General features: G+C 43.8%; 1 protein-coding gene across 1 annotated transcript; it reads right to left on the bottom strand.

Annotated features, from left to right (window-relative positions):
- Nucleotides 1-118: 118 nt before the first annotated feature.
- ATP12A (ATPase H+/K+ transporting non-gastric alpha2 subunit) lies at nt 119-27,372 on the bottom strand. Its single transcript, XM_045797155.2, has 23 exons — nt 27,204-27,372; nt 26,360-26,515; nt 23,292-23,351; nt 20,262-20,465; nt 19,365-19,478; nt 18,036-18,170; nt 17,787-17,904; nt 17,264-17,532; nt 16,414-16,612; nt 16,146-16,255; nt 14,449-14,583; nt 11,123-11,315; nt 9,030-9,205; nt 8,211-8,347; nt 5,541-5,691; nt 4,815-4,983; nt 4,573-4,727; nt 2,917-3,040; nt 2,581-2,726; nt 1,965-2,098; nt 1,708-1,809; nt 1,189-1,280; nt 119-1,103 (listed from the first exon to the last, which is right to left on the bottom strand). Exons 1-23 carry the CDS (start codon nt 27,210-27,212, stop codon nt 1,075-1,077), a joined length of 3,117 nt encoding a protein of 1,038 aa, XP_045653111.1. The 5' UTR covers nt 27,213-27,372; the 3' UTR covers nt 119-1,074.
- Between the last annotated feature and the right edge of the window lie 103 nt (nt 27,373-27,475).

The raw sequence follows: 27,475 nt of genomic DNA on the forward strand, positions 1-27,475 counted from the left end.
CAAAATAACCGAAAGATGCAAAAAAAAAAAATTGAAAGTGATTTCATCTCATTTTTTTTTGTGGCCAATGCTCTGCATTCTAGAAAAACTCAAATTAATTAAAATACAACAATTAGACTGGGTTTTATAAAACATCTTTTACTTAAAAATGAGGCCTTGTAGGGGCTGTCAACATGATGTATGTGTCACACGTGAATAAAGCGAAGTTAAAGCATGAAACATAACTGTCATAAAATTAGTGTCGGAGAGTGCTTTGCAACTGTTTTATGTGAAATAAATATTACCGTTTTAAACCCCAGTGCTTCTCTATTGAGGTTAAATCCTGGTAAATGAAAACCTCTTTGGGTTGGGAGAGCATTTGGAGCTGGGATGTGCAAAATGAACGTGAAGCTTAGTTTTGCAGTTGGTGGTAGGGGTGGAGGGCAACGTGGGAGGAAGGGAGGGAGGGAGGAGTCCAGCTGGTAGGAGGGAGGGCGCCAAAGGACTGGTGAGGTGGTGAGGGGTGGGATGAGCAGGGATGCAGCTGAGTGACTGGGGACCGTTAAGAAAGATGTCTGAGAGTCAAAATTGAGGTTGTCCACGTTGCTGTGATGTAAACCAGACATCACTTCCACCTCTTGCATATCTTCAGCTGAATTAACCTTTTTTAAGCAAGGTGACTATGAAATTATAAGCTCTCTGGGAATTCACAGAAATCTAGGAAAGTCATTGGACTTTTAATAGGGTATGGAATAGAGGTTTGAGCAATCTTATCTAGCAGGAAGATCTGAGCAGGTGGCTGGATTACCCAAGACTATTTAATGTGAGTGAACTTTATAGACATATAAACATGTCGTTCTTCCCTTGAAATTCACATATTTTTGAATAAGAAGATGGATATAGAGATGCAAATCATATATAAACAGTTGAATCTCTGCTTGAAAGTACCAAACCTCAGTGAGTATCTTTCATATTGTTTTCTGCCTTCTCTTTCTGCATTTTGATAAGTCCCTGCTGCAGCCATCTCCCAGGTGCAGCCAGAAGGTGAAGAATATCCCCAGTGTGCAACTGGGAGGCTTGGGAAGCAAGGTGGCCTTAATAATACATGTTCTTATCCCACCAGCCTGCAGAGGCAGAAAAAAGTTAATGAGAAATCAGGAGTCTGTTGAAGTAGATAAACAGAGTCTCAAAAATCATATTAGTACTCACTTCCAGGGTAGAGTCTGATGAAAAGTTTTCGCACCTCGTCATACACCCAAATCAGAATGGCAAATGGCACAGCCACAAACCAATACTGAGGCCTGGAAGCAGAAGGGAGGACAATAAGTCTGAATGCATCCAAAGAAAGAGCCAAGTCCCTGCCAATGGGCAGAGGGCTTCTTGTTCATTTTCTCAGCCCTACTGGAAAGAACATATCTATTGGGCCATGCAACATAAGACTGGAAAGCTTCTTATTTAAACTGCACTGTGACTGGGAGAAGCAACATCTGCCTTTGAAGTGGCCTATTGGATGAAGGTAGAGATGGGATGGTGAGGTTTAGAAAACCCATTTCCTCTTCTGGGAAAACTAGCTGGTCAAAATCTCTGACTAATATAGAACTAATTTGGTTTTATCTCATTTGAAAGCCTGGAGGGGAAAGAACCCACTGGAATCCTAATGTTTACTTAGGCTACCACTGCTCCGAACAGGGCTGGTTCTTTCCTGCCCACTGTTGAAGGGGAACTCACCGGAGCATCGTGAAACTCAGGGCTGTGACGCTTCCAAGCCCACAGGAGAGGATTAACCCAATGATAATCTGTGAGGCAATCCCCACCCAGATGACTTTATTTCTACAAGAAACATAAAAGCAAACAGATTCTGAATTCACATGGTCATAGGACCACACACCCAGTGCAGTCAAGGCCTCGGGTATCATAGGCCCAACCCTCATCATTCCTGCATCGAAGGCCCAGGGTTGAACTATGAAGTTGGATGTGGGCAGTACCTGAAGAGACCTTGCTGGAAGATGGAATTCCTCCTGGTTTTCCTGATGATTAGATCTGCTATTTGCTGGACCATGATGCCGACAAAGAAAGCTGTATAGCCTGTCCATTCTAAGTATTTCCTCTGGTACTCTGTCTGTCAACAGACAAAAAGGAGACCATGAAGCCCCAGAGGGAAATCTTCAGGAAGATTTTAATGTAGTTCTGTAAAGTTTTATTCTCTCCCCACCTCACCAAGATTGACCCTCCCAAGAGGGTCACCTCCTTGTGTTTGGAAAGAAACGTTTTTTTCTTTACTTGGTTGAGTAGGGAAAGATGCTAACTTAATTGATTTGGCCCCACTGTGGGTATTGTTGCACTGGTTACTCTTCCATACCAATTGCAAAGCCAATGTAAGAAATTGAGCTTAAGGCATCTAATTCGAGAGAGGAGGCTGAGTTCTGGCAAAGGCCAAACCAATGTAACAAAGGGGCCCACAAGCCATGTTAACTGAGAAAGCTTTCACCTTCTCTGACTCATTAAGGCTGTCCAGGGAAATGCAAGTTCTGCATCAGTCTGGGCAAGGCAGTGAGAGGAAGGGAGAAGCAGGACTTTGAAGGCAGAGCCTCCTTCCCTTACCCACTGCTGTCCATAGCTGTCTTCCAAGTCATTCACATTGCTATTTTCCCATTCCACCCGGATGTTAATGAGAAAGCTGGGTTTAAAGCCCTCCTGTGCATACACAGTGAAATACACAACAAAAGCTCCCACAGCTTGCATAAGGCCTAAAAGCACAAAAGACATAAGGGCAGAGGTTCCATAAATGACTTCAGAATTGTGCCTGTGCTCACTTTCCTTTCGGTTCCTCCTCCCATCCCAACCCTGCCCCACAAGGAAAAATAGTTTCTGACTGTGACTGGAATGAATTCTCGGGGTGGTCCCTTGTCTGACAGGTCAGCAATGCCTTCATCGTACCAATGTGCAGGTAAGAGTATATGGCAAGTTGATGGTTCACCAGTCTGTCCTTCTTCTTGTGGCGAGGCTTCCTGTTCATAATGTCACTTTCAGCTTTCTCATAAGCCAAGGCAATGGAGGGGACCTAGAGGAGGAGACAGTCCGTGAGGTCTAGCCCTGAAACACTGTGCTGTACCAACAGAGTGATAATGGCAGTAGCATAGCTGGGGGGTGTCAGGGTGGGCAGTGGGGCTGGTAGACTGCGGTGGTGGTGGGGTTATGGAACTGGTCTATCCAGGGTGCAGGCAATGGGGGTTCATTGTTCCTAGAGATTTTATTTATTTATTTATTTATTTTTAAAGATTTTACTTATTTGACAGAGAGAGACAGCCAGCGAGAGAGGGAACACAAGCAGGGGGAGTGGGAGAGGAAGAAGCAGGCTCCCAGAGGAAGAGCCTGATGTGGGGCTCAATCCCAGAACACCGGATCACGCCCTGAGCCAAAGGCAGACGCTCATGACTGTGGTACCCAGGTGCCCCTGTTTCTAGAGAATTTAAAAACAGTTGGCTTTAAAAATCAATCTGCTTTTTTATTACCACCATGTGCTGGCAGTTCTAAAGATGCTAGCTATAAAATACTTTTCCCCTCTGGGGCGGATTCTTCCTACCATCCTCTCCTCCTTAGGCATGCTACCGGATCACACTGGTTCCCTCACAGGTCCTCCCACCTGCAAGGCCTGTTAAAGGTCGGATTGCTGGGCACCACCTCCCACCTCCAGTCTCTCCCAAAGTCTGAGCTGGGGCCAGAGAATCTGCATTGCTAACAAATTCCCAGGTGACGCCTGGACCACACTGCACTGGAGAAGCACTGCAAGTGGAGAAAAAGAAGTGAACTGAAAGAGCCTGGAAAATGATCTGACTGTAAACCATGAGGACCCCAGCTCCCTTCTAAGGCAAAGATATCTTTAGTCTCTTTGCAATGTGTTGATTGCCTGGGTATTGTATAAAACAAGGGGGTAGGAGGCGGCCATTTGCAGCATTCTCATTGTGAATTCAGCTTGCCCCCTGTTGCCTTTTCCCCCCTTGCCTATGTAAGCTGGAGCCATGTGGGTAACTGTTATGATACTTTCTTAAATGGATACATACCAGAAGAGGGGAGGGTTTAGGTGACATTACTGTAGGTCAATGTGAGGCCTGATCAGGTGTTAATACCTGCTACTTCTAACTGTATGTACGTGAGGGGCTTCCAGATCACAGATTCTTTGACTTGACAAGAGGCAGTTGTGGGTTATCACATTGGCCATTGGGCCCCCAGTGTTACAGGGATATTTAGTGATAGCTCTATCTTCTCAAAAGGGAAAGGAGGCAGGTGAGCTGAAACCGACCAATGGCATATTTTGGGGAGAGGGTAAAGAACTCGTATCTTGAAAAGCTTTTATAGGAAGTGAAGTGGTTTTAACTTCCAAACATTTGACAGATCTCTCTAGTCCTTTGCTTTGAAGTGTGACTGGTGGACCAGCAGAATTGGCATGTTAGAAATGCAGAACTTCTGGCCCCATCACATTGAATTTTGAGGAGCACTGATTTAGTCCATTCTCCTTGCTCTTGACAGTAATGCCCCTTAAGTTTACATCATCTGGGGCAGTTATCAGATCCTGTTCCCTTTAGTACTACTTACTATGTCTGTGCCCAGGTCGATGAACAAGATAGTAATGGTCCCAATGGGCAGGGGAAGCCCAGCAATGATGTAGATCAGAAAAGGGCACAGCTCAGCAATGTTCTTGGTCAGAGTGTAAGCGATAGTCTTCTTTAGGTTGTCGAAGATCAGGCGACCTAGGCAAAGATGTTGCTCTCATAGGACTTGCTTTTGATCCCCCAGATGACCCTTATCTTGGTAAGACCACTTGAGACCTCACTCACCTTCCTCCACCCCTGTGACTATGGATGCAAAGTTGTCATCCAGCAAGATCATGTCAGCTGCATTTTTGGCTGCATCAGAACCTGCTATCCCCATGGCAATCCCAATATCTGCCTTTTTTAGAGCTGGAGAGTCGTTAACGCCATCCCCTGTCACGGCAACAACTGCATTCTATGGGGACACATTAGAAAATGGAAGTCAGCAGATCTAAGGGGTCACAGGTAGGGCAAGATCAACATAGTCTGTCTTTTCTCTGGAGGATGTAGGGCCAACTGGAGCTGAAATGAAGGGCCTGTTTGGGGAAAAAGACAAAGCTGGGAAATCCCAGAAGCAAGACAACAAACTCCAAACAAGATGTGTTCCATAATTAAAACCATTGTGTGTGGCAGGCTAAAGCGGATCTTTTATATCTTGTGTCTTTACACTTTTTCTTCTATATCTTACATTTTCAAATCTTTCTATACGTACGCCTACCACAGGACCAAATGTTTCATTGTCAGAAAGCACTGCATGCAGGAAGATCTTTGAGATCTTTGAGATCTTTGAGGGTGGAAGGTCAGCTCCCTGAGAGGGTAGAAATGTAAGGTGATGAAGATGGGCAAAGAATTGTCTCTTGAGAGGTTTAAAAAGTGTCATAGCTCTGATCTGGGATCCAGATCTCAGCCCTGCATTTCCCCATAGGACAATGACAGACCTCGAAGGTTCTCTGGGCGCTGCTGTCCACCTACCTGCCTTTGACAGCCCTCCACGATGATCAGTTTCTGCTGGGGGGATGTCCGGGCAAAGACGATCTCTGAGTAGTTGGTTAAGAGCTCATCCAGCTGTTCTGGACTCATGTCCTTCAGCTCCATGCCAGTCACCACTGCAGCTTTAGCGTCCCTAGAAGGGCCAGAAGGAACTGAGTTGGATCTTAGGCGGAAACACTGTTCTGGGCAGGAAGTGGGCTGAAACCTCTTTGACTTTACCTGGAACCCAATATCCTTGACACTAATACTCTAGTGGGATGATAGGGGTTATAAGTTCTCGGGACACTTTGGTCTCCATTTCAAGATAGTAAACTGAGGTGAAATAGGCCATTTTCTGATATCATACAATAGGAATAAGACAAGTAGCTTTTTGCTTGTAGGAATGGGTAGGAACACCTGTGGGGCAATGTTTTACTTAAGGAGTAAAAGGAGGGTAAAAAAACTTTCTGTTCATGTTTTCGGTCCTAAAATTCAGCTTATGCCAAAACACATGGGTAACAATTCTTTGTTGTTGCTTATTTCAGATTTATAATGTCTACTATGCAATGAGCCATGTAGGGAGAAATATTGAGGTCCTCTTTGAGGAAGACTGTTATCTGCTGCTGATGAAAGTAAGGTTCTAGAAACTATTGATTATGCAGATCTGACTGTGTTGTTCCCTGCTAAAACATTTCAGAGGCTTTCCACTCTGCTTAGAGCAGACCCCAGCGTGCCTAACCTGGTCTGTAAGGCCCACTGCAGCTACTACTGTTGAGCTTCACCTCCCCTTTGTCTCTCCCCTGTAGCCCGTGGGACTCCCAGCCCTGAGCCCTCCACACCCTCATCACGCTCAGGCATTCACAGGTCTTTCGCCTTTGCCAGGAATGGGCATCTCTCACCTCACTTTCCCTTGGCTAACACTCCACATTTTAGCTTTCAAATCTTAGCTTATACATTCTACTCACAAAACATTGCACGCCTTTTTCTTCATATGTTTGTTTTGAGCTTTTTTAGGTCTGTGTTTTCCTGTTGGTGCTAAATACTGGAATCCTAGCACTTGACTCAAACTATAGGTGTTCCTATGTTCTGGTAAAAAAATATAAACGTAAGATAAGAAGAAAAGGGTTTGTCCTTTCTCCCCACAGCTGCAAAAGTTCAGTTATCGTAGATTGCTGAAAACATTAACAAATTTATCTATCTCATCTCCTATTCAGTTGAGGTGAGTTGCGTGGATATGTGTAATCCTATTATTTTTGGCATTAAGGAGGGCACATGATGTGATGAGCACTGGGTGTTATATACAACTAATGAATCATTGAACATTATTTCAAAAACTAATATGTTGGCTAATTGAATTTAAATAAATAAACAAATAAAACAAATTAAGAAAAGCTCCAAAAAGTTTTTGTTGCTGAATGTTGTTTACACAAAGGAGTGTTGGATTACTCTTTGACTTCAGATATTGTTGTTGTGCCCAGAGGCTATAATTCTGTGTGGTAGTCTTAACTGGTAATTTGTTGCCCTGGTGATAATTTATTAACTGACAGCTCTGTATTCTCATAGGTATAAATGCTTGGGTAAACTAGAAGAGGTTCATTGGTCTCTCCCTTTTCCCTCCATATTCATGAAATTATAATAAAGCCAATGACATTTATTTTTACACTAAGACTTTGGAGTCTTTGATCATTTAAATTGTCAACAGTCCAGGTGACTCTGGACTCCTCCCACTGCTTGAACTCTTGTTCTCTGTGTGTCCTTCACTGTACTTGTCTCATCACAATTAGCTTTTATTTTTCTGTCCCTCTGCCTGGTTGGAAAGCTCCCCAAGGGCAGGGATAGTGTCTGATCTGTTTGCTACTACAGTTCCAGTGTCCAGGACAGTGCCTGGTATATTGTTGGCACTCAGCAATTAATTGTTAAGGGGCACTGAGGTGGCTTAGTTGGTTAAGCATCTGCCTTCAGCTCAGGTCATGATCCCAGAGCCCTGGGATGGAGCCCCACCTTGGGCTTCCTGCTCAGCAGGGAGTCTGCTTCTTTCTGTCCCTCTGCTTGTGCTCACTCTCATTCTCTCAAATAAATAAATAAATAAATAAATAAATAAATAAATAAAATCTTAAAAATAACAGCCAACAAGAAAAAAACAACTGTTGAAAGAATTAATGCATGAGTGAATGAATGGGTGAATGGACTAAAGGACAGACATGATTATAAGAATTAGGAGAGAGAAGGAAAAACTCAGTCTTTCCTCAGGAAGCCTTCATTCTATTTACTACCAAATAAAAAAGAAAAGTGTATGTTCACATAGCTACACATTATGAAGCAACTGAATACATACTCAAAATAAGCACTAAGGGAGTGCACCAAACACAAAGAGTTCTTAATTTTCCTGATTATACAACTGGATCAATGGCAAGTCATTTCATATAAATTTTGTTTCAGTTTTTCTCACTCTGAAAACTGAAGTTTTCAGATCTACTCCATTGGGTTTTAAAATTTCATATAAGGAATATATCACAGGTAATTTTCATGTACCAACACAGCCTAGCATTACCCTGAGGGAGTGTTTGGCAAAAAGGGGATTTGCTCCAAATAGCACAAATAGCTCTTTAGAGCCAATAAGGATAAGGACTTGGATAAGAACTTTAGTTTCTGCTACATTGGTTCTATACTTACCGCTTGTTAACTTGCTCCACAGCAATGTGGAGGCGTTTTGCAATGTCTTCCACTGTCTCACTGTTGGCTGAAATGATACCCACACTCTTGGCAATAGCTTTGGCTGTGATTGGATGATCACCTGTAACCATGATAACCTAGAACACAAACAATGAGAAAGGCATGTGGACAATGAGAAACTCGGCTGGCCAGACAGTATCACCTACTCTACCATGACCTGGTAGAATGTGATTAGTGATTATGGTGGTTTGCCCTTTTGGGCAGTTCTTGATCCTTAGATCAAAGACAAAACTGTCTCTGAAGAATGCACTGATCTCATTGGATCTATCCTTGCTTCTGAGCTTCTTATATTTCCTTCTCTGATATTAGAAGAGGCCCTTTCCCTTGGATGTTACCTTACTTGTGAAAGGGCTAGTGGATGTGTACTTGAGACAGCCTCATGTTGCTTCAACAGTCTTGATATTAACATGGTAATGGAATTAATATTTTGGCTTTGATAATATGAAGGCAAATGGATTTTGGAGGCTGAAGCTTAAGATTAAGTAATAAAACCTTTTATTGTCTGTCATAGTCTAGGGCAAGATAAAGCCAATTCATGGCATTCTCACTGCAGTTACTATTGTGGTTTGTTCTACATAGACACAACATTTTGCGTTTACTGGGACAGTTACTAGAATCTTAGTATAGTGAAGGTAGAGATAAAAAGGGGCTGAGGGATTATGATATTTATTTGAGACTTAAATACTGACTATCTCCTATGACAAACATTCTTAAACAAAGTAAATGGAGGACTTCTTAAGTCAAGAAAATAACTCCCACCTTGATCCCTGCACTCCGACATTTAGTGACGGCATCAGGTACAGTGGAGCGAGGGGGATCAATCATTGATAAGAGCCCCACAAAACAGAGGTTAGACGTGGGAAAGTTCATGGTGTCTACATCAAATGTATAAGTTTCTGGAAACTTGTCTGCTGGCAGGTAGAGATGGCAGAAACCTGGAATGCACATGAATTTGGGAGTCAATGAGAAATAACAAAAGAAAAGGAGGAACGTTTTCACATACTCCTTTACTATTTTACTAATACTTGAGAGTATACCAGAATCGTTTCGTTCTTTTAATTCCAAAATGCATGCTGTAATTAGGAGGGACATATTTCATCCAGAAGTAATTTACTGTGTCCCCACTAGATTTTCTGGTATGTTCTAGGGATACAGAAACCAAGAGGGGGTGGCCTTTGCTTCTGAAGATGTCTCAGTTTCGTGTGGAGACAGAGACATAAAGAGGTAAAGCATAAAAAAGCATAGTGAGTGTTATAGAGTAGAGCCACCTGGGGAATCAGGAAAGACTTTCCCAAGGAGTTACATGTGAGTTGACTCTTGAGAGGAGTTAGAAGTTTTCCAGGGATGAGGGAGGGTTAGGGATGGGAAGGCCATGTGAGGCAGATAAAACAGCATGTGCTATTGCATACACTGGGGAAAGAATCTGGGACACCAGGGGAACGGTATGAAGCCTGGTCTTTAATCAAGGTAAGTGTGAGAAGAAGGCCATTAGGAATGGAGAACCTTTTGTTACTCAGAAAGTATCTCCTCCTCACAGGTTGAGGTAGAAGGGATTCCTGGGTCTGGTTGGACTCCTAAGATCATGTGACTTTCTCATCAGCTTTTATATCAATTTTATTCTCAGCATGCCCCACTGCCTTACACATTTCAGTAAAGCACTGAGAGAGTCTGAGAGGTCAAACACAAGGTTCCTAGAGCGATTCTTGTCAGATGGGTATCAATCCTGCATTGAAAACACTACCTGGTGCTGTGGGCTATTTAGGCATGCTTAAAGCATTATCACCTCATTTAATTATTTCATTTGCTTTACAAGCTCAAATATCTTTTAGAAACACACATTCCACAGATTCCATCTCTATTGGCAAGAACTTTTATGACGTTTAATGAGCCTTATCATCAACTGTGAACTTCTGTTACCTTGAATTCATATTCTGTAGTTCACGGGTGCCTTTCTGTCAACCCAGATTCTCGTGACAGAACATACCCTGTGATACCACTTAAGTTACCACAATTAAGCTCCTATCAGTGGCTGTATTTCTATGGTTCCTTCCACCACTGACAACCTCTGTCTCTATTCCTGGCAGTATTTTCTCCCTAATAAGCAAGTGAGAAACTTGACATTATTTTAAGCTTATTTTTTTCCTCTAACTAGTTGCTAAGTCTTACCAGTTCCGTCTCCATGAAGTCTCTTGTGTCTGACCCCTCCATCATATTCCTAGTGCCTTGGATCAAATTCCCACCCTCTTTTACCTGAATGAGGGCAGTCACCTCCTCCTGAGACCCATGCCTTTCCTCTCCCTGCTGCTGCCAAGAATTAAACTCTGTGATTCTGATCGGTTCACTCACCACAAAGCCTTTTGTGGCTCCCTCTGACTGTGGAATGAAACCCCAGCTCCTCATGCATATCATGCCCTCCAATCTGTCTTTCCTGCCCATTTCCTAGGACTACTCCATCTCATCTACCTGCAACACTCCACACAGACTGGCTCACTCATAAAGTGTGCACACACCCCATCCATTTCTAACTCTGGGCTTTGGCCTATGTTGTTACCTCTACTTCAAATATTTTCCCTCACCTCCCTTCAGGAATTGTTGTGCAAGACCCAGTTTAAAAAGTAATTCCTTCCATAAAATCTTCCCAGATTTTTTTTATCTGGAAGCCACCCCACCCTACTGAGTACTACCATACAATATTCTCGTATGTTTGTTTATCTTATTCTTCTTTCTATGATTCATGTGGCTGCCATAGCTACTCAGCTTTATAATAAGCCTGTCTTCTCTTGTGCCCTGACCTGGCACAGAGCCTCACACCCAACAGGTGACAGGTAAGGGTTCTGCCACCAAGAGCTCACCCAGTACGCGTTCCCCCAGGCCTCCCAACTCCATGTATGCTGTGTGGAAGGCCTCGGCTGTGTTCTTGTCCAGAGGCTGCTCCTGGCCATTGACCATGATGGTGCTGCACTTCTCTAAGATCCTCTCAGGGGCCCCTTTCATCACCATGAGGAAGCGCTTATCATTGGGGTCATCCGTTTTGTGTATGGAGAGCTGGGAAGGAAGGAATTGAGCATGTTATGTTTTCCCTGCCATTGGATAATGACACCATCTTTACTCATAAGGGCCTGAACTGGACAGATCTCTTAGTTAACAATACGGCAAGAAGATTAAAGACATCCATTTCTCTCATTGGGCTACTTATCCTTGACATAAAAAGGAGTGTTCCCTACAGGCATGTTCTATACTATTTTGTCGTCAAATAATATGCAGAGATCTAGACTATGTCCAGCTCAGAGTGGCACCCAGAATTTGTATCCAAAGTGAGTAGATCTTATCTTTCAAACAGAAACTAGTTGCTTTAGGGAGGCCAGATGTGGTTGTTGCTCTGTGAAGTCTCGTGTATTGAATTTCCTGGGGTTCCCATGGGGGTCAGGAGACCACGAGCCACCTCTTCTTGCTTTTTGTCTCTACCTCCCTATCAGGGGTAGTAGCCTTTGGGTCCCAAGTTATTCTGAGCTCAGGCAGGCATGAGGGAACTCCAAATCAATCCAGTTTTACTGCCTGGAGGTGAAAGAAAATGGTAGGGATAGAGGAAGTGGACACTCTCACATACAGGCTTTCAGGACTGTTAAGTAACACAGTTTTAATATCGACATCCTCTCACCTACTGGTTCTACTTCTAGATTCATTCTAAAAAGGTAATCAGAAAAAATCTGAAAAAAAAGAAACATATAAAATGGCTAAGTCTTATGGAAGCCGTTGTTATATACCAGGTACTCTTCTAAGTCTTTGAAAGGAATTTCAGGAAGCTGGAGTGTTTGAAAGAGAATAAGACACTAAAAAAACAAACAAACAAAATCTACCATTTTGGATCCATCAGTTGATTCTAAATCAGTAGTTCTTAGCCTTCTGGATAGCAGAGAGGAGCACAATAAAAAATAAAAAAGTAGAGGGCAAACATAGTGTTTTCTTTTTTTTTTTAATGGCCAAGTAAACACATTAAAAAAAACCCCAACTAACTAACCAAAACCAAACCCAAACCTCCCATCTATTATCACTATCATTTTCTCAAAGATAGGATATTTTAACATCTAAAAAGTAGAAACAATAAACACTTTTATAGTGTGTACTCTTCTAAGTGCTTCACATATTGACTCATTTAATTCTCGAAACTACCCTAAGACTGTGGGTACTATTATTATCACCTTTTACAAGGAAGGAAACTGAGGCACAGAGAGGTTGACTGGCATGAGCAAGGTCATGCCCTAATAAGTGGCTGAGCCAGGATTTGAATTCAAGCTAGTAGGCTCCAGAGTCCCTGCCTTAATCAGGTAGCATATAGAGGATAATCTTTTAAATTAAATACATTCACCCTTATATAAAACTTTATAAAATACTGTCCTAATTTTCCAGTTTGCCACAACCTACTGGCAATATTTTTATGGACCAGTCTCAATTTGTGGATTTGCTATTCTAAAATCAATAAGATACAGACTTTCCACTTTGTTTCATTTGGTTGAATGATACCCCAGAGACCTTCCAAGGTCATAACATTGAAGACTCTTTTTTGAGTGTTGTTCATGTGTAGATAGAAAATGGCACTAAGAGCCTCCAAAGAGGCTCTTTGACCTCTTCTGCAGGAACCCACACAGGTCCTCCTATTTAGTCCCAACTCTGGATAGCCTACTTTCCCCTTCAACATTTAGTACATGAGGCCTCATGGAACCTGCTTTTTCTCATTTCTCACATGATGAGGAAAATAAAATAGATGGGGCCCCAGCATGATTTTGAGTCTTGTTCCTGATTAGAAGACCATTTGATCTACTCCTCAAGAGCACAGACTCCCTGGGTCTGTTTGAATCCTGGCTCTGGTCCTTACTAGCTGTGCAATAATGCTCTGTACCTCAGTTTCCTCATTCCCTACCTTGTAGAGTTGAGAGAATTGAGTTATTCAATACATGTAGAAATTAGCATATAATAACTATCATTACTATTGTTATTTTAGGATCGTTACTCATTCTATTTTCACTTCTGTTTTGAATAAGAGATCTGATTTACTGGCTTTAATATTTTACTTCATACATTTTTTAGTTGTCTATTTGGTTAACTACAATTCTTCATTGGCTTGTTATCCACAAAGATGTTTGCAACACAGTTATTTCCCAATCCTAAATGCCATCCAAACAAAACGTGTGGGTAAACACCAGAAACTTTTGCACAAACATGGTTATCTTATTTATATACTTTCCTGTTATGCAAAGTGCAAGTCACAAGGCCCTGCTCTCAGCTTTGGAGTCTATGGGAAGTCTCACCTGCAGCAGTCAACTGGTCTACAAACTATCATTTTTCCCACCCTGAGGAGGATGGAGCTAGCTGACCATTGGCCAGCCTGGAATGGGGGAAGACAGATAGGCAATGATGGCCATTTTCTTCCTGAGCAATGTGTAGAAAAGAGGTCCCTGTCAACTGCATATGGGGCAGAACTGGAAAGCAACGTGGCTGGTAACAGTCATCTGAGAGACTATTCATTGGTCTTCACAAAGGGCAATGTTTACTCACAAGGCTCAAGCTAAACTGTTCTGCTTCTGTATTGTGGTAGACAAAGCATGGCTTTGGGAGTTGAAAATATATGTGAAAATTGGTTGCGCACTTAGATGCTTGGGAACTCTGGTCACATCAACATTTCCTAAGGGCCTGTTTCCTCACCTAGAAATTGAGAATAATTAGTCCTACCTCAGGCTTATAGTAAGGATTAAATGAGAGAATGTATGTAAAGTGCCAGATACAGATTAGGGAATAGTAAATGTTAATTCTCCTCATTGACCCACTTTTCATTTATCCTTTAGGATGTGGCTTTTGCCCCTCACCCATGCAAAAGTTACCTGGTGGGGATGGAGGTGGCATGTGTGGGGGTGGGGCGGGGGGTTGTAATGTAGATCGGTCATTCATGGGAACAGCAGGCACTGACAAGATCATCACTGTTGTTTTTTCTCTACGTACCTGGCAAAGGAAAGAGGCCAGCAAGGGAAACCTGTTCTCGGCTTAGCAGATGCCCAGGCCCTGCATCCCTGACGGCTATTTTTGAAGTCAAATGTCATTCAAAATACATACTAACCAAAGGACACTTACAGGTAGAAACGCCATTCTTGTGATAACAAAGATTCAGTTGTGAGGGAAAACTCACCTGAAATTTGTTGGTCGAGTTAAAAGGGATTTCAGCTACTTTGTGGTTTCTTTTTCTAATTTCCATCACATCACCCAAAATGACCTCTGAAAACTTCAAAAGAGCAGTTTCTGAGGCATCTCCAACCACAACTCTCTGAGAATCAAGAGATGACAAATATTTGTAGCACATCATCTGGTTTTTTTGTGATTATTTTCAGTGAGCCAGCAGACGGCCTGACTAAGCTCAGTATCTAACAAACGACTGCGCTGCAACGAGCCATTGACCAAACCATGGTGGAGGTGTTAAACTGAACGGTGCTGCTTACTGGCATTAGGGAAATTCAAACAGAGCTCTGTGAGATCTGGAGGGTTGCATGAAAAAACCAGCTAAGAGCTAGTCTTGAAAGGTGGGTGGGTAACCAACAAAGGAACGGAAGAAAGCCTTCTGGAAATCAGAATGCCATGAATGACGGCATGAAGTGGAAGAGTTCCATTGGAAGTGCTGGACATACAGATGGGTATGCAGGATGCAGAGAGATACAGAAGGCCCTGAAAGGCAGGCAAGATCCAAAACTCGAGCAGCAGAAAACAGATGCATGGAAAGTTTTTGAGCAAAGTTAGGTGAAGCAGTTCATCTAATGAAGTATTTAAGGAAAACTACTGGTATGCAAGAAAGACTGGGGGGAGGGAAAAACTGGAATCATGAAGGCCAATCAAGAGGTTGGTATAATTAGATGTAAGATACTGGCAATAACTGAATAGTAAAATCATATATTTTTGAAGCAAGAATAATAGGACTTGGTGATTCACTAGATATGAGGAACGAAGAAAGTTAAAGATGACTGCCGAAAGTTTTGGACTGTATGGTAAGTTAAAATGGTTATGTCATAGAAAAATAGAAAAGGGACAAGATAATGATTCAGAGCCAGGTTGGGTACAGGTGGAAGGTGGCAAGTATAATTTGTTGAGAGTCTAACATGTGGGAATACACAGCTAATTGGAGATAAAGCATGGAGTTTGGGTGAAAAATCAGAACTGGAAATAAGAATTTGAAAGATGGACAGAAAAGTGATGGGCCAAGAAGAGAATCGATGAGCTGTCTGACAAAGAAAGAAAACCAACCAAACAAAAAGTATTAAAAAGAGAAAGAGTCAATGAAGGAAATAGAGGGCAAATAGAAAAGCCAGGAGAAGATAGATTCGGTGACTCACTCAGAAGGAGAGGAGGGGGAAGAGGAGAGAGGAAGGGGTGGAGGAAGGGGGAGAAAGAAGAGAAGTTTGTTTTTGTATATTTCAACCTTCCAGGGCCCCTTAGCACTGCATTGTCTGCCAAGAGGAATATGTTCTAAGGTCAATCCTTCTATTTCCTTCCAAATATATTTTAAACTTCAGTGAATGGCATTTCTGTAATAAAGAAACTTTGATTATATCTACTTAGCTTGTAAAGGAAAGTAACTTAAAGGTACATTCATTTTCAGGAATGAGACAGAATTTTCAATAGACCTAAATCAATGTTCTGAGGACTTTTAGACATCTCTGTGATTTCTCAAAGCAAGTTAGGGTGAAGAAAATTTTCTGCAGGTCTTGCGAGTCAGACTTGCTCTTACTAGTACAAACTTTACTCAGTGGGAGAGATTTAAATGAAACACCAAGTCAGAACAGAGAAAGTGACTTCAAACTGGCTGTGATTTAAGACTGAGTGGTACTGAAGCTTTACCTTCATGATGGGGACACTTTCTTGTCCTGGTCTGAACTCAGCTCTGTTACACAGTGTTATTATCTTTGATAAGGAGGCCCAGGTTCCAGAGCTTTGATCAAAGACTTGGTCTGGAAAACAGAACAGAAGATGCTGTGGGTGCTGGACCTAATATCAATACTATTCAACCAATTCTCTGAGACTGCACACCAATGCTGCCATGTTCTGCTTGGCCCCCTCCGCTCGAGTTCACAGCTTTGGGCCACACTGACTGTTCCAAAAAACTTACTTGAATGGTCTTCACTGGTGTCAGCTATGAAGATCTGATTGTCGAACCACAGATGGGCCACAGTCATCCTGTTCTGGGTCAGAGTCCCAGTCTTGTCTGAGCAAATGATAGAGGTGGAGCCGAGGGTCTCCACTGCTTCTAGGTTCTTCACCAGGCAGTTCTTTTTGGCCATCCGTTTAGCTGTTAGTGATAGAGTCACCTAGACAGGAGAAAGAGAGGAAGAGAGGAAGAAGCTCTGAGAAAAACCATTACTTTGAACTCAGGCTCCATAACATAGAAGCAGTTGGAGCTGAGCGGTTTCAGGACAGAGGTATAGTTAAAGATGCCGCAAAGCTGACCCAGTGGCTGATAAACCACATAAAGCCCTATGTATATGCCATAATCCTTTTATTAAATGTAGGAGGTAAACAATGTGCCTAAATTCCTCAGTTGTAGAAGTTGCCAAGGATTCTTTTTTCTTTTTAAGAAATGTGAAAATGTAGAGAATGCATCAGCCTTCCTAAAAACCTGTAAGTGGTGGTTTGCATCTTTCTTATCCAGATCTTTTTTTTTTTTTTGTCTTATCTAGCTCTTAAGGAGAAGGATAATATGCAATTTGCAGATAGGGCTCCTAAAAATGAAAATATAAAGTTTTCTAGGACAGTGTTAAAAATGTTAACAATACCACAATTACATTTGTCTCTCTAAGAAACAATCTATTGAGGATGTCACATGGTATCCCCTGACAGGGAGGGAGTGTCGCTCTGAAGATGGAGGAGACTCGCAGTATATAGTGGGACCACACTGAGCACAGCAGAATGTCATGTGTTAACAGGGTCAGGGGACAGCCCACCGAGCAGTAAGGACTCACAGTGACAGTGGCCAGGAGACCCTCAGGCACATTGGCCACAATGATGCCAATGAGGAAGATGATGGAGTCCAGGACCTCATACTTCAGGGACACTGCGATGATGAAGAAAAGGATGCCGATGGAGACGGCCACTCCTGCCACTATATGAACAAAATGCTGGATCTCAATGGCAATGGGTGTCTTCTCATTTCCGACTCCTGAAGCCAGTGAGGCGATCTGACCAATGATGGTGCGGTCGCCCGTGTTGATGACCATGCCAGTCGCTGTGCCTACAGGTGAAGTAGACATTTTATTCTGGGGATCCTTAGCTATGATGGGACCACAGCCTGCTTATAGTCCTTTCTTTGCTGGTTTACATGATCAATCAGCACACAACATTACAAAGTTCTCTGGGCTTTTCAGTTCCATGTTTTGTCCTTGAAAAGCTTTGTAGCAAGGGATGGTAAAGAGACAAAAGCATAAAGCCTGAGGGGGAGAGGTGATATGGGTGGGGCATGCAGTTGTGGGAACCAGCTGGACTTACCTTCCAGACAGGTTGTAGAATAGAAGCCAATGTTCTTTGTTTCCAGGGGACTGTCATGGGTAAACTCAGAGGAACGGGGCTGGGGTTCAGATTCTCCAGTAAGAGATGAGTTATCCACCTAGAAGAAATTTTGAAAGAAGTTTAAAACTAGGCATCTTGTTCCCTGCCCCAGTCACACTGAGATCTATAAAGACAACAGAATGGCAGCTAGTAATCAGCGTGATCTTTGGGGTGCCCCATGACGCTTACCTTACAGCCCTGAACAGACAACAACCTGACATCTGCAGGGATCCGGTCTCCTCCTCTAATCTCCACTATGTCCCCCACCACCAGCTGCTCTGCAGGGATTGTCTTCTTCTCTGAATCTCGAATAACAAGAGCTTGCTACAAAAGAAAACAGTGACAGGTGCCTCAGATCCTGGAATGATGCCAACTCTCCTCCATCTGCATCTCCCCACATCTCTGGAATGGAGGCACTGGAGGGCATAGCTGTCAGAATGGCAAAAATGCAACAAAATACTTTTACTTGGGTTCTGAAGACACTAACAACTATCTTTTCTTGAGAAGGAACTCTTAGAGATATTTTTGGAACCAGAAAACACTACTGTGGGAAGATACAGCAACTGACAGCCCCAAGCATGACAGAGAAAGGGACGATTAAGGATGAATGATCTTGGGGCGCCTGGGTGGCTCAGTCATTAAGTGTCTGCCTTCGGCTCAGGGCGTGATCCCGGCATTCTGGGTCAAGCCCCACATCAGGCTCCTCTGCTGGGAGCCTGCTTCTTCCTCTCCCACTCCCCCTGCTTGTGTTCCCTCTCTCGCTGGCTATCTGTCTCTGTCAAATAAATAAATAAAAATCTTTAAAAAAAAAAAGGATGAATGATCTTGGCTGGGATGTCCAGAAGAACCCTGATGGCTGAGCCAAAGGGTTTAATACTCTTGCTCAGGTCAGGAAGACTTTAATGGAGTGGGAGGCAGATCTCCCACTTCTTAGCATGGACTATTTCATCCAGAACCTTCCCCAGCTGGCAGCTCCGTGGGCCAGGAGCAGTGTGATTTTCTCACTGTGCTGATAGTGGAGTGTGGTCTCCCTAGAGAACTCCTAACATGGGGTCCTGTGGGAAGACAGGAGCAGTGGGCCTCCCTCACTGAGAGCAGTTTGGGGCCACTGGCAAAGAGACTCCAAAATGGGAGCAAAAATGGTCACAGATAAAGAATTGCAGGGTGACCTCCTTGGCTATCAGGGAACATTCCCGAACTTCTACAACTCACTCTTGGAAGCACCTGAATTACTTTTGTTTGAACAGTTCACCAAAGCTCAAGAGCAGTAATAGAAGGTGTGTGATGACTGATGTTTCTGTCCTATTTCACTCTTGACTAAGCATCTTCCTGTATCTTACTTCCCTGATTATCTCAAAACTGTGTGTAGAAATGGGCTTCAGAAGGATTGCCTAAGACTTCTCAGACAGTAAATGGTGGAGCATAGACCCTCTGCCTCACAGGCCCCACTCTCCTCCTTATCTGATGCTTCCTCATCTGAAGTCATATGGAGACCAGAGAGGGATGGCTGCCACTCACCTGCGGGATCATCTTATTGAAGGTAGCCATGATATTGGTGCTTTTTGCCTCTTGGTAGTAAGCAAAGATCCCTGTTAAAATAACGACCAAGGCAAGCACACAGCCCAAGTATACCTGGGTAAGAAGAAGAAGCATCAATCAGAAGAAAGGCATCAGGAATGAGCCAGGTCCTAGGGCTAGAGCTCTCCATGGGAAGGTGAGAGACATGGCAGTGGTATTCTGGTGTCATTTACAGGTCACAAAATTTACCCATTTAAAGTGTATAATTCAATGATTTTTGATGAATTTATACAATTTTGCAACGATCACCACAATCCAGTTTTAGGACATTTCCATCATCCCAATAAGACCACTACTGCCCAGTGGCAGTCATTTCCCACTCCCATCCCCAGCCCTGGCCACCTCTGATCTGCTTTCTGTCTCTAGGGTGTGCCTGTTCTGGACATTTCATATCGATGGAATCATACAGTCGGTGGGCTTTTGCATCTAGTTTCTTTCTCTTAGCATCATGCTGGCCAGTTCAGTTTTCTGGTTTTGGTACTGTTATCAGCAGGCATAGATGCTCCCCATGTTAGAGGGCACACTTAGCTTTGAGGGGAGAGAACCTTAAAGTATTTCACATGTACATAGATCTCCCCCCCCACCATAGGAACTTATAGTGTGTGTGTGTGTGTCTCTCTCTCTTTAAAATTCATGCTCATTGTGCCTTTGAGACATCAGGAAGTCAGCTATAATTTGTATTTTACAGCTGGCAAAGTTATTGATTTTCCCAAACCTGCACAGTGATTGATCAGTGTAGACTCCTGATTGTAGCCCACTGCTCTGCCCACTAATGGCCTTACTTTATGGTTGTTTTCCCATTACTAGTTTAGCAAACCCTGGAAGGAGAGTCCTTACATTGTCTAGGGATGCGGATGTATTCATGGAGTACTGGATCCCATATGCAATACAGCACAGGACAGCTCCTATCCACAGAAGAAGGGAGAACCCCCCCACCATCTGCTTGAGGAACTTGATGATCTCCGGTGTTTCCTTGGGAGGCGTGAGGGCATTGGGCCCATTATGAGCCAGGAGCTCAGCAGCTTGGGTGCTGGAGAGACCCTGAAAAAGTCAGACAAAAACAAATAGGAATTAGACATTTCTCTTCCTTCAGATTGGATGTCATTTTTCTGCAGGTTGTGGGTAGAAGTTACCATGCCCAAGAAGGGCCTGGAAAAAGTGGATGATGCCTGACCCTCCCCAACTCTCATTTTTTTAAAAAGAATATTTAATATTAATGCTTAATATAAGCCAGCAATATGCTCTGTTTATTTGCTTATTTACTCTTCAAAATAACCCTCTGAAGGTGCAATTATTATCCTCATTTTACAGATGTGGAATTTGAGGCACATGGAGGTTAAATCATCCAGCTAGTAAACGGGACCAGGCAACCTGGCTCCAGAGCCACTATATTACATTCTGCTAAAGCATTTTAGTTTCTTCGAGATTTATTCAGAGATAGGAGTAACTTGACTGAGGAGGATTTGAAATACAAAAGCTAATCACCAAGGTTAAGGGCAATGGGGTAACTATCCAGAAAATATTCTCTATCCTGGAACTTCTAATATTGCACTGGCTAATTTTTCATCCATAAGTCTGGTGTCTTTCTGCTTTTCTCTATATCCACCCCAGGTTCTAAGTTCTTGCTCATCTTAAGAGTTATAAATTCTGCCAAACCCTGAAGCCCACATGTGTGGTCACTTCTTGCCAGAAGCCCTCCTTGGTAAGCATGCCTTCCACACGTTGTACAAAGGCCCCTCCAGCCCCCTTGAAATCCTGTATTGTGACTCATAAGGTTTTTTTCCTCATGAACTATACTTTATGGAGAAAGTCTTGTCATTACTTTTTCTTCCTAGTCATGTCGTAAGCTACTTAAAGGGACAGCTTAAACACTATCCTTGGGGCACCTGGGTGGCTTACTTGGTTAAGCTTCCTACTCTTGATTTCAGCTCAGGTCATGATCTCAGGGTTGTGAGACTGACCCCATGTTGGGCTCCATGCTCAGTGCCAAGTCAGCTTAAGATCCTTTCCCTCTGCCCCTCCCCCCACTCATGCGTGCTTTCTCTCTAAAATAAGTAAAATAAATCTTTAATTAAAAAGAAAAGACTCTGGGATGCCTGGGTGGCTTAGTCGGTTAAGCGCCTGTGCTTGGCTCAGGTCACGGTCCCAGGGTCCTGGGATCAAGTCCTGCAATGGGCTCCTTACTCAGTGGGGAGCCTGCTTCTCCCTCTGCCTGCCACTCCCTTGCTTGTGCTCTCTCTCTGACAAATAAATAAATAAAACATTTTTTAAAAAATAGACTCTATCCTTGTTGATGTTTGTGTCCTTTATAGGGTGTCCTGCTTGTTCTGTAATAGAGGCTCAAATATTTGCTGAATAACTGGATTTGAAGTCACTAACTTGTAGTCACAATAAAATTCATCACTGTCTCCTTCCTATTGTTTTCTCTAATCTCTCAGCCCCATGTCCTGCCATGGCCCTACTGACCACCTGACCAAATCTCCTCCTCCTCCTGCTTCTCTACCTTGGTAACTGGCATCTGGGATTTGTTCAAATACTCCAGTGAAACAAAATCCAACCAATTATGTCTCTGAAACCCTCTGGAATTTGTCCCCTTCCCTTCCCATCCTACTGTTACTGCTTTGTTTCAGTTCCTCGTTTTATATTCCTGGGTTATTGTAGCATTGTTCTAGACCCTTCCATCTCCCACTTAAAAAAAAGTCTATCTACCTACCTACCTGTATCTGTATATATCTTCCACCAGAATTACCTTCTGAAAGTCAATCTTATTTAAATCACTTCCCTGTTTAGAAATTGTGTATAACTAATATAGTCCTTATTCCTTAGTTTAATATGGAAGTGCTTGATGGTTTCACCCAAATTACCTCTCCTTGGTCTCATTTTCTACCCCTTCTCTCCCCTTTCCACACACATTAACTCCCAGAATCCACAGACTACTTTTCAAACATACTCTGTCCTCTCCAGTCTCCTGGGTACTCTGCTAACTTAAACCCAAATTCTCCTATGTCCTGAATCAGACAGTGCACCATCCAGGGAGCCCATTCTGGTTCCTCTGGTCAGAATCTGTCGCTCACTCAGCATACCATTTAGACCTCTCTTTGCCATCTAAGTTGAACAGACCGGATGCTATGATACTCTCTTATATACCTACCTCCCCTCCTGAACTGCTTACTCCTTAAGAGCAGGGATCACCTGTCCCTCTTTGGCCCTCTCACTGCTAGTCTTACGTGTTGCACATAGTAGGTCTTTTTGTTAACCTGAACAGATGTATCCAAATCTCCTGATGTCAAGACACCAAAACTTTTGAAATTTAATTTGAGTTTGAATTCATACAAGGAAACAGTCCTTCTGTGGTGGGGGAATTTGCCACATGCCTGAGAGCACACCAGTGTTTCCTGGAGTCATTGTTCCTTCTCAGAGGAAGAGGCGGACGAGGAGGGCTGTTAAGACTATCACTCTGGATGGTTGCTTTTTAACACTGGTTTTCCCCATTCTTTGATAAGACCATTATACTTCCTGGACATAGCAATTAAAAGCAACCTCTGACCATGACCATAAGGAAGTGTCCGAGCCTTTCTGGGGATACTACAGCTTTCCTGAAGTTACAATCAAAAGAAATGTTTATAGCCAGACGTCCAACTCAGCAGAAAGGCTTGACTCTGGGCCTTGGTTCAGACACACCAGCTTTTGAGGTTAACCAGCCCTCTTTCACATGCTGGGCGTGTGGGTGACTGGCATTCTCAAAGATGCTGCTTTATCCTAAAGAGGCCACCTACTTTTCCATACACCCTAAGAACACAGCTTTGTACAGTCCTTTGCATAGTCCCAGGGTTTCTCTTCCCAATCCCCAATCCCTTGATGACTTACTGTAATGATGTTTGTACCATATTTCTTTTCCAGTTCCTTAATGCTGAGTTTGTGGTCATCCTGAAGTCCATGAAAGGAAGAAGAGAGTACATTAATAATTCCAAAATACTCAAACCCTAAGCTTTGACCAGTCCACAAAAACAGAGAAGCACTGATGATAGGAGGGGCCAGGGCATGAGGGAGAGAACAAGAAAACCCTCGGTGCCAGGTGGTTATTGCATCTAAGGAAGAGAGGGTCTTGCTACAGGAGAGGCTTGCTCTTCTGATTCACCAGCCAGGGGATTTTCTGGCCATCCCTTGAGTTCAGACTTAATTTGTCATTTACCACATATTAGCTGTCTTTAGTTTTTATGAACAAAGCAATGCATTTCATCTCAATCTGATCTCCAGCACATGCAAGTTCTAGCATATCTGTCTGCTTTCTGGGTACTAGTGATCTAGATACTTAATTCAGACCTGAGTTCTGGGATTAGTTGAGGGTGACGAGCAATACCAAACCAGACCAGACCCATCTGACAATTCCTTACCCATGGAGCCCTCATTGGGCAGGTAGTCTCTGGTAGAGAGAAGCAAGCCTTTGCTTAATCAAGTACTTGAGACTCGGGGAGCTCACTTGTTAGAGAAGCCTGCAGATCTAAAACTGCCAAATAAGTACCAATATGACCCACACTTGCCAATTTTGTTATAGAATCATTAGACTAAAGCAGTTTCTCAACCTTGGCATTATTGACACTTGGGCCAATAGCTCTTTGTTGGGGGGGGGGCTCCTACCCACTAGTACCCTCCCTGAAGTTGTGATAACCAGAAATGTCTCCAGACCTCACTAAATGTGGCATGGGAGGCAAATTCCTTCTGTCCTGAACCTTGAGAGCCATTGGACTACAGGATTAGAAGCCTCTTCCTGTCTCGGAAAACCCAGGGGTAAGTAAGTCTTCTTTATCCCACCTAGAAAACCTAGCACTCAGGATTCTTCAAGCTCTGATCATCTGAAACGAAGATTTATACTGTGATGGGTATTAGAACCATCTTTTCTTAAGTATATGCAAAAAAAAGTTACCTGTTGTGTTAAGGAATTAGATTTTCCAATTAAAAGTTATTTTGTCCTCTCCTCAGCCAGATTCGGCTTTATTCATTTAGTCACTCTACCAATATTGATTGACAGATATTGCTAGGGATTCAAAGGATTAAGATACAGTTCTGTGCACAGTGGCTAAATTCTGGGCAGATACAAATAACAGGTGATTAGAGCCACTGTTTGCATGGATGGACCTCAGACTTGAAGGGACCTGTATGGTGAGGCAGAATGAGGCAGAATATCTTTCCTTCTCTAGCCCTGGCTTTGGCGACCAGAGCATGGGGGACGGGCAGGAGGCATGGTTGGCGCTTGTGGCGCGCTCTGCTGGCCAGCACTAGAATAGCTCAGGGCACCACCCTGTGGCTCAGCCTGTTTATTCAGCAGCCAGGGATACTTTCAAGGGATACCTTCTTGTCAAGGTTCTAACGTGCCAGAGGGCATCCCAGTATGCAGTCACAAATTAAATTATAGGATTCTCATGAGAATGTTGGGAAAGAAAAAGAAAAGATTCCTCTCTCAGCCAGGAAGCAGGGGAACCCTAGCTAACACTATGAAAATTATCTTTCTGTATTATACATCTTCATAAAATGCTCAAAGAAGCATTGTTCATAATACAGGCATATGATAGAATGGATATATATTCATGTTATAAGTAGCAATTTCAAGGAAGACTAGATATGTCTTCAATCCTCAATGTAGGAGATACATAGGAAATAAGAATGACTATTATCTGGTGCTGTGATAAGTCTTTCTCCTGCTTTATTTCATTTAACCTTAACAACTCCAACAGGTAGGCACTGCTTTTAATTCCTATTTTTCGAAATAGGAACTGAATGCCAATCAAACTGGGATCTGAATTCAGGTCAGTCCAATTTCAGGGCTGTGTTCTAAAATGTCTGTCAGAACATAACACGGGGAAATGCCTAGCGGTGTGCTGCTAAATGTTTAACAAGCTCTCCAGGAAAAATAAATAAAAAACTCTGATTTGTAGCGTTTACCGATTTCTCACTATAGCCAAATTCCAAGCTGCTAACCCAATGTCAGTCAACTGACCAAATCCCTGAATATTTAACAATGGGCTCTCTAGCCCACAAGAACTCACACCACTGACTGTCTGCTCCAACAGTAACAGTTTTAAAGTCTGCAATGAACTACAGGGACAATCCCGTAAAACTTCAAGCTTGGTGTAGAAGTTTCCCCCTTGACATTCCTGAAACATAACCTGTCACATTTCAGTTCTGAGGTGGATCTTGCCCATGGTGCCCAGCTTTAGGAACTCCAAAGTTCTTCTCTAACAGGAATAATATTATGCTTCCATAAATTACAAAATTACTAATTATAAGTTTTAATTTAATTATAAATTGCATAAATCACAAAATATTTTTACTCTTTTCTCACTTTCCCCCCTCACCCATGCAAATTGTTTATTTTCCACTTTACAGAAAGAAAATGGAGGTTCACTGAAGCTAGGTAGTTTGCTCCCAGTTACCAATCACTGAAGGGGAACTTAATTGAGCCTAAGGTCCTCTGAATCCAAGCCCGATATTCTTACCAGTGAAATTATTCTTTCTCATGAGGCATACCTAGCCAGAAACCTAGTAAGGTTTAGTGGTTTTATTTTCCTCCTGCATGGTTCCAGCTCCAATAGTTTTACCTTACCAGCTAGAAACTGGCAGTTGGTTACCCTCAGTGAAGCAGCTAGGAAGGAGAGAGGTCTGGGCTGTGCCTGTGGGGACTGCAATCAGAGGCTCTTCCCTCAGAGTTCTACCTGGGAGTGCCTACAACCAGAATGCAGGAATCCTGCAGAAGGCCTGACCCCTGGGCAGATATTATCACACCACTTATTTTAAACAAGGATACAAATCGCATGGGGATTTTCAAATCCTTGGGACCGATCTTTCTTTTGTTAAGAGGTAGGTTACAGGGGCAAGTTCTCAAGGGGGAGGGGCAGCACTCAGTGGACCCATTCGGCTTAAGGACCAAATCAACTGACCAGATCCAGTTCTTTGGTAAGCTCCTCCTTATGGTGATTCTTTCTGGTTTCGAAGCAATTCTTCAGGCCTCTGTACTTCTCCTTGCCACTCCCCTTGTCTGTTTGTTGGAGGTCTTTCGTGCCACTGAGCTCCACAGAGTAAATTTGCAGTGTTTTCTGAAAGGAAAGCACAGGTACAATATTGGTCCAAGATGCGTTTTCTGAAGAGGTGTGGAGCGCTTCTCTCTGTGGGTCAGGGACCTACAGGGAAGGGAGCCCCCCCCCTTCATTGTCTCCTCTAGAGAGAGTAAGGCGCACAATGTGGAGAGGTTCTCTCTCGCCCACCTTCAAAGAGCAACTCCCAGGCCCTTTCTCTCCTTTCTTCTCCTCCAGTGTAGAGGGAAGGATGGATGGCACAGCCCTGCTGGCATCTCCTCGGGGTGACCCCACCCTGGGGTTGGGGAAGGTGGGAAGTTACTTCCTCCAATTCGAGACAAGACCCCTCCAAGCCCCAGGGTCTCCCTAGTACCTTGCTCCCCACAGGACACACAGGCGTGTGTCCCGCTTCTTCGGTGGGGCTTGCCCACTGAATCTCAGTCCCGGACAGAGCGGGCTTTACAGACCACAGCGCAGCCCTAAAACCCCCAGCCCGGCGCCACCCGCCACATCGGAGTGGGCCTAGGACCCCTAGGGCCCCTTCCTACAGCTTTTGGATTCCGGTCTTCACCCCAGCCGGCTGCGGGAAGGGAGAGGAGCCGTGCAGAGGTCAGGAGCGCAGAATAAAGACAGCCAGTCCTTCCTCTTTCCCCTCGTCTTCCACCCGCTCTGCACTGGTCCAGGGCCGGCGCGGGACGCCCGCACGCACCTTGGTCATGGCGTGGATGGTGGTGCCGCCGGTAGGCGGGCTCGGGGTCCGGGCTCTGGCGGTGGCCGCGGGCACAAGGCGGGGGTCCGGTCGGACGGCGGTGGCGAGAGGCGGCGGCGCGAACCCCAAGCGCACCTCCAGCGGCCGAGCGCCAGCCGCTGACCCCGGGAGGCGGTGCCCGCCTTAAATGCCGCCTGCCCCGCCCACGTACCGACCTGCGAGCAGGTTACCCGGCCTCGGGACGCCCCGGGAGGCGGGAATCCCGTAGGCGC

Source organism: Ursus americanus, chromosome 10 (genome assembly GCF_024610735.1).
Source record: "Ursus americanus isolate L20-20 chromosome 10, mUrsAme1.1.p, whole genome shotgun sequence".
Taxonomy (NCBI): Eukaryota; Metazoa; Chordata; class Mammalia; order Carnivora; family Ursidae; genus Ursus; species Ursus americanus.